Below are 7,500 nucleotides of genomic sequence, written 5' to 3'. Positions count from 1 at the left end.
ATCCACGGTTCATTAGAGCCATGTCACCATACAACGGGGATGGATTCTGAAAAGAAATGATACTGAGTTAGCTCAAATAAAATTGACAGAATTACCATAATAGAATTTACATAATGCACTTACAAACAATGACTTACTACATGTATATCTGGAAAATCAACAAAAACATAGCCTCTTTAACCCTATGATGACGGTGCGTCACACTTGTGTGACATAGCTAAATTCCCAATGCCGGGGCATCATGCCAGTGTGATGTTTCCAATGCAATATTGCAATGGCCCGGCGTAGGGGTTTTTGCATAGCGCATGCCCCGTCGGGAAAGGGTTAATTTAACAAATATTTCAGAATCACAAAATTTTCATTTTCCCTTGAAAATCTAAGTTACATATTTCTGTCAGCTAAAACTTTCAAAGGTCTTTCAAGAGATTTAATGAAGAAATGAAGCTGTATTATCTTTAAGTATTTTTACCACATCAAGCGAATATCATGATATAGCTTTTTGTGTGCCCGGCACACCTGGGATCGTGCACTTAACCCACTCACGCCGGTTGATGTGATAGCACGTATTGTGGTTTTCGCGTCAGACGCCCTGGACTTCCCATGAGGGGAAGCCGCGCACTCGGGTAGAGCGAGCGGGCAACCAAGGCTCGCGGCTTGTGCGCCCGAGAATCTTGAGGCGGTAGGCTTATGCGTTCGAGAACCCCGGTATTGCGACCGCGCAAAGCCGGAACGGCCCCGGCGTGAATGGGTTAACAGGAAGCCGTGGCTTCAGTAGGCAAATAGCCCAAGGCCTTAGGCTTATGCATTTCAGAATGTGTCAAGGCAGAGCCAAAACTGTCCTGGCATTATCAGGGCAGTGGAAAATGAAATGGCCCATCATCTTTGATACTATAATAATTTCCTCTGCTTAAGTAAGTAATGTTACCCTCACAATTAAGTTTAGAGGACAAATAGTAAAGTGAGTAGTTAAACAGAATGTCTTTAATGCAATGCATTCAATTCAAGAGAAGGAAAAGGAAAAAATCACTAATCAATTTCAAAATCAAACACTGAGCAGATACTTTGAATTCATAGCTTGAGCCACTAAACATTGGCAGGAAGCTGGTACTCTTTAAACACCCTCTGTGACCACCAGACATGCACACATCACAAGATTTTAAACTTTCCCTGCTGAAGTGCACCCACTGGTATAGCTGCTTTATGATGGGGCTTACTGTTATCCACAACAGGTTTGTTCTTATGGGCCATTCTCCTTTTCAGAGCAACTTCCAGTCATAACCACTGCTCTTTTAGCTTGAGTAGAATGTTAATATTTGTAGGCAGATGCGTATTAGATCCTTACAGATGTTTTTTATAATCTGTTCTAAATTTACAAATCTTTTCTAGTCAAATGAGGGAACTCAGAGGGATAAAGGAGTTATCAAAGAACAAATTTCTTGAACTATTTCTGGATAACTCTTTGCTTTGGGAAACGGACAAATTAAGACTGACCAATATTCTCACACTGTACTAAATACCCTTCACATAAGATAAAATACTAAAAGTCACTTAATCCGTTAACACCAGGTGACAAGATATCATGTCAAGTGATGGCAGGACCAGCCACTGAGGACGAGATATTTTGTCATGGCTTTTTTTCTGGCCGGCGTGCCAAGTGATTGGGCACAGCCAGAGTGGGCGAATATCCCAAGGTGTCAGGGTTACCCGTTTGAAATATCCCAGCGTTTAAACCATTTGGAGCCAACGAGTTGGCAACAAGTTACAAATTCTGTTACTTTAACCCATTAGCGCCAAGTGATGTGATATCATGTTATGCGAATATTTTGCTCCCACTGGGTGACATCGTATCACATCATGATCTCTCCCTAAAAACATTCATTTTACGTATGTACATAATCATAGGAATTCCATTTGTACAGACACATTTTTATTCACTCGTGAAAATATGTAAACAAATACAAAAACCTCCAATTATCATCCTGTTAAAGTGGCATTGTGCAGGGAGAGGTCTCGTGCTTAGTCACAGCATGCACTTCTTAGCTAGCCGGCAGGAGCAGCATTAGGTAAATACCAGCACTGGCATGAATGGGTTATAACAATCATACAGATTTGGTTTGTGTGAAGTTCAGCAAAGTAACTTGATACAATTCAATCCAGTAGGTATGTAAAACAGATAAATATGAACTTTATTTTCAGCTGTTTCTTATTAAACTTCCTAAGTGATATAGTGGTAATTAATAAAATGATGACTTTCTGGTAACATAGCCATCTCCTTAGTTTTTCACTATTTCCATGTTTTTCTATTTGAACTAGTTGAGAAATAAATAAAAAAAAACTGTTTCTAAAAATGTGAAAATATACAATATATAAATTCTCTTCATTGAAATAAATCTAATTTTGTACTGTTTGTAAACTAAAGTACTAACATTCAATGCATGGAGATATTTCTGGAAATTGTTCAATTTGCATGTTTTTCTTTCTTACTCTGTCTGCCACAAACAATTCAGTACTTGTCCATCTATCAGAATCCATTTGAAGTTAAAAGCAATAAATAGTTATTAGCTGTATGAAAAAGACTTGATACTTCAGACAAACAGAGGTAGTTCATTTAGCAAGACAAATCATCGGTTCAGAACTCTTTTTCTTCATTGGGTTAAATAAAAGGGGAAAAACCAAAGGGACATTCAGAATAATCATCTCTTAATGCTATTTCCATAACTGAGTTGCAAAATTCTTGCAAATGTTGCATACAAATTTTAGCCTCATAATATACAGGATAAAGAAAGTAAAAGCAGTGAAATTGTCTAAAACTTCATTTGACATTTATGGGAAAAAAATATAAATTTTGGGCACCAAACAGTTTGTAAAACTAAACCTAAACCTGATAAAATTACCAATTAAGTACCATTTCTACTTTCAAGGTATACAAACTTTCTGTAAAATATAGCTGCTTTATTGATTAATCAGTCCTTTTGAAGTTATAACACTTCTGTCCTAACAAGCTCTTTGACTTGCTACAGAAGTGCTCTGATTATATGTATGTATAAAAAAATTTAGATAGAGGTATAACACTGAAAAAGAAAGCCATACATTTACTATCAAATATTGCCTTCTTAAAAAACAACTTAAATTGACCATATGTGCTATGTAATCTACATTGGTAAATGTTTACAAATATACAAAATCTTATGCAGACACTTCTCAGCTGTACATTTTGCATAACCTGTTTCCTTAACTTGAGATAAAGTCCTTCAGAATGTACATAATTCATTTTTTCAAATTAATTAGCTGCAGTTTATACAGTGCTTAAGAAAAGATAATGTAATGTCTGCAAAGAGACCTAAAACATATGATAAAATACTGAATAATTCTGCAAAAGCATCCATTGTGAGTGACACCATTTCTTTTGACAGCTAATAATTTCTTAATAATTTTAAAGGTTGAAGTATATAAAGTATCTACTAATTTCTTAAGATAACCTTCTCTTTGTTAAGTACATGTTAATTTCATTTTTGTCAGTATTATTACCATGTTTACATTTCCAAACACAATACACATTTGATTAATGGTTTACAGTATCTACATTTCATGTGGCCAAGACATTGCTGTATTTAGTATTGGGTAAACATACTAAATGGATAATCAAAAAGAGAATTGTGGAGAAAAACAAATATTATGAAAATAACAACACTACAACTTTATATAGAGTATGGCAATTACATATTTACAATTGTCACTAGTACTGGCTATATACAAGGGGTTCACAGTAATACATCATATAAAAAAACAATTGCATAAAGAGGACTTGGCTTTATATGCAGGCAAGTATTATTCTTACAGAATTTCTTAAAAACACCCTGTAACAATACAATTTTAACCTTATTTTTGCTCATACCTCATATCAATTCAAATGCTCCCTTTACTTAAAAAAAAAACAATTTAAATTGAATAACTGGTAATTGTTGTGTCTTACGGAACAAGTTCAATATAGGAAACTATTGACAGATGACGAGGCACAACTCTGATATTATATAAAAAGGAATGTATTTAAAACTACTACATCATGTATCTAAAGAAAAAATAATTGCATAGCAAAATATGCAGGAGATAAAAATAAGGTTGTTATAGATTACTACAAAAAAGAAAATATGTATATAATGATAATATATCTTTTTTTTTTAACTTTTAAAAGATAAATATGTTTATGATTTCAGGAAAAAAAGTCTACGCTGAAATTAGATAAATATATCTTCTGTGTCTTCAAACTGAAGAATAATCTTTCAATACATTAACAAGTTTAACAACCTTGGCTATGTGGTATGAGTGCCTTCAGTAAACCTTAAACTGCTTGAAAAAATGAAAGAACACTGCTCTCTCCACCACAGCTTATTTTGAACCAGGACAGAACTAACTGGCCATCACCTTCTAGTACTGGCAATGCTTTAAAACTCAATGTTCAGTCAACAGACAGCATAGACAGCTCTATCTATCCATATTATGCAACCCTTATGGGTGAGGACTTCTCCTAAAAATGTGTTCACCAAGGCTGTTCATCTATTTATTTAATTTTCTTCTTGAAATTATAACTAATATTTCTTATGCTTGTTCCATCAATAAATTAATAATCTATAATCAAATCACTGTCAATTATTCTCAAGTATTAGTCATCAGGTTCAAGATAACTGGATTACTAATAAGTCCTACAAAAAAAAAAGCAGTAGATAACTACTTTTATATGCCACAAAATATCACATGCACAGGCATAAAATGTGAAATGAAAACAAATACTCAAAAGGGGTATTTGCTTTGCTCAATGAACAAGTAATGCCTACCAATATGTACCTTTGTGTATCTAATTCTACTTTTCACTTTCGTTTGTCTATATTGCTCCTAATTTCATACTTCTACTTTCCACATCTTTCTGACTTAGGGTGAGTGTCATACAATGGCAAATATGGCAATCTTTCTAAAACTTATATAAAAGAAACTAACACTAAAAAGAGAATATCACAATAACACTACCATCATCAACAATGTAGCTGAAGTTAAAGAAAAAATTGAAAAAAGAAAAAAAAAAAGATAAAAAGATTCTGTCTCCTGTTCGTATAAAAAAAAAAATCATACAATTTGTGTGAAATTAAAAGATGATTGTAGTCTTCAGAAGTTTCTCCTTTCTAGACTTTGACCCCTTGGCTCTTGACACTAGATGTTTTGTTCATCTCCCAATGCAAGTGTTTCTGGTAGTAGTGAAGTGTGAGAAGGAACATTCTTACTGCACATATGCATTTATATTTACACACACACACACACACACACACACACACACACACACACACACACACACACACACACACACACACAAGTTGATGTGTGTATGTATGTGTATGTGTATGTGTATGTGTATGTGTATGTGTATGTGTATGTGTGTGTGTGTGTGTGTGTGTGTGTGTGTGTGTGTGTGTGTGTGTGTGTGTGTGTGTGTGTGTGTATGTGTGTGTGTGTATGTGTGTGTGTATGTGTGTGTGTATGTGTGTGTGTATGTGTGTGTGTGTATGTGTGTGTGTATGTGTGTATGTGTGTGTGTATGTGTGTGTGTATGTGTATGTGTATGTGTATGTGTATGTGCATGCATGTGGGAGGGTATAAAGGAGGCATGCATGCTAGTGTACCTAACTTAGTTCAAATAAGGCTCAGAGCCTGTCAACTAATCTTTATATGATAGGACCTTGGGCCCTGGGGTTAAAAGATGTATGTTACTTGGTCCACAAAAATTATCAACATTTTACTACAGCCTTGAAATAGGAACTAACTTCATTTTCTTCTTTTCATTGAAGCTTAGAAACAAACTACTCACAGGACTTAAAGAGTGTGGCTTGGGCCCAGTTGAAATACATTTCATATATACATCATATTGTGTGTGTATGGAGGAGAGAGATGGTGTGTGTGTAAGTGTTTGTGTGTGCATGTGTATGCAAATAATGTATTTGTTAAGATTCTGCACTAAAAAGAAATGCAAGAGTATTAATCTCTAAATTTAAACACTTCTCAAGTGGACTAGTTAAAAAGCAAGCAGGATAAAAGATACTAATATCAGAAACTAAAACAAATGCTTAATTCTTGATAACTAACACAGAAATGCTGAATATATAGCTACATGGTAACTATATAACATAAAAAAGGTAATAACAGATGCAGCAGTCAACAAGGAAAATATAATATTAATCCAATTAATCTATTCCTTATAACTATGAGATAATAAGAAACTACATTTGTAAAGTAATTAATTCCTTTGAACATTTCAACATTTGCATTATAAAATCTAGATGCTGTGATTTGTGTCAATCAGCAGTACACCCCTGTAAATAAGGCCATTATATTCCCTTTATTCTTTAAACTTTTCTGTATTATCTATGATATGCATGCAATTTGTCAATTGAATTTTGAAGTCACTCATACAAGAATGAAAGCTGATAATCTGAATGAAAGATGGCTGACAATGGGTCATTACTTAAATAAGGTTTTGTCACATTTCATAATGATTGATCTTTTCCTCATCTTTACTTTTATCATGTATCCATTAAAGTTTCCTCATCACTTTCATCTGGCAACTCCAATTTCTCTTCCTTTGGATCTTGAAGATGATCTGGACCTTCCAGATCTAAATTACTGTCTTGTTCTAGTTCTTTATCTTGGCCAGTCTTCTCTAAGCCCTCTATTCCTTCACATTCTGTGCTCTGTGATTCCAAGTATTGTTGAACACTACTATAACCCATTTTTCCTAACCTTTGGACAATCTGCCCCACAGCTTGTTGGCCAAAAGCCTTTCTGCATAGTGAACAGTTGCATATTCCTCTGCATACAGGACAAGCCCAATCAGGATCAAGCAATGCTTTCCTTGCATCTTCACCATATCTTGTGCGCAAACAAGGACCACAGAAAAACCCCCTCAGTCCAACACATTTACCAGACCTGCATATAGTTTTTGTGTCTGCTGTCTTCTGCCTACACTGATGGCATGAAGTTCCATTTTCCTGGTCATGCATCTTTTCCTTTGGCTTTGTGGCAACACGTTCAAGCATCTCCTCTGTCACTTCCTCTGGTTTTAAGATGTGCTCAATCTTTCTGCGGACGCAGGGAGTACTTTTGCGTTTTTTTCTGGACCCTTCGGGCAATTTTCCACCAGACTTGCGAGACTTGGTCTTGATGGTCTTGGCTGCTACATTCAGATTCTCCTTAATACCCTCGGCCCCACTTTGTTCCAGGAACCAGTCCATCCAAGCCTTGGGTGACTTGGGAGACTTGGGGGTTTTGGGGGAGGGATTTGCTGTGGAGTCTTTCTCTTTGGAAGAACTCGAAGATTTAGTAGACGATCTGGCTTTTTTCCGTGGTCGGTCTCTGTTTCCTTTGATGAGGCACTGGGCTAATATGGACGAAGTAAGACTCCCCACATCATCCTGAAAAATCGACAAGATGGATTTACTCACAATGGTCCAGTCATGG

General features: G+C 35.6%; 2 protein-coding genes across 3 annotated transcripts in view; both read right to left on the bottom strand.

Moving 5' to 3' along the window:
- Positions 1-3,538, bottom strand: part of LOC147471568 (uncharacterized) — an 8,166-nt gene extending 4,628 nt beyond the window's left edge. For both annotated transcript variants that reach the window (XM_086538514.1, XM_086538515.1), the window contains exon 1: positions 1-3,538. This exon is cut by the window's left edge and continues 239 nt beyond it. In XM_086538514.1, coding sequence (XP_086394640.1) covers positions 1-22 — 22 coding nt within the window. In that variant the 5' untranslated portion in view covers positions 23-3,538.
- Positions 3,539-6,093: 2,555 nt separating this feature from the next.
- Zmynd8 (Zinc finger MYND-type containing 8) overlaps positions 6,094-7,500 on the bottom strand; it is a 35,006-nt gene continuing 33,599 nt past the window's right edge. The window contains exon 13 of the mRNA XM_086538202.1: positions 6,094-7,500. This exon is cut by the window's right edge and continues 231 nt beyond it. Coding sequence (XP_086394328.1) covers positions 6,567-7,500 — 934 coding nt within the window. The 3' untranslated portion in view covers positions 6,094-6,566.

Source organism: Penaeus japonicus, unplaced genomic scaffold, assembly GCF_977035675.1.
Source record: "Penaeus japonicus unplaced genomic scaffold, GWHDUDI00000001_assembly GWHDUDI00000007, whole genome shotgun sequence".
Taxonomy (NCBI): domain Eukaryota; kingdom Metazoa; phylum Arthropoda; class Malacostraca; order Decapoda; family Penaeidae; genus Penaeus; species Penaeus japonicus.
Note: the sequence above shows the minus strand (reverse complement) of the source record. Positions and strands in the feature narration are given on the sequence as shown.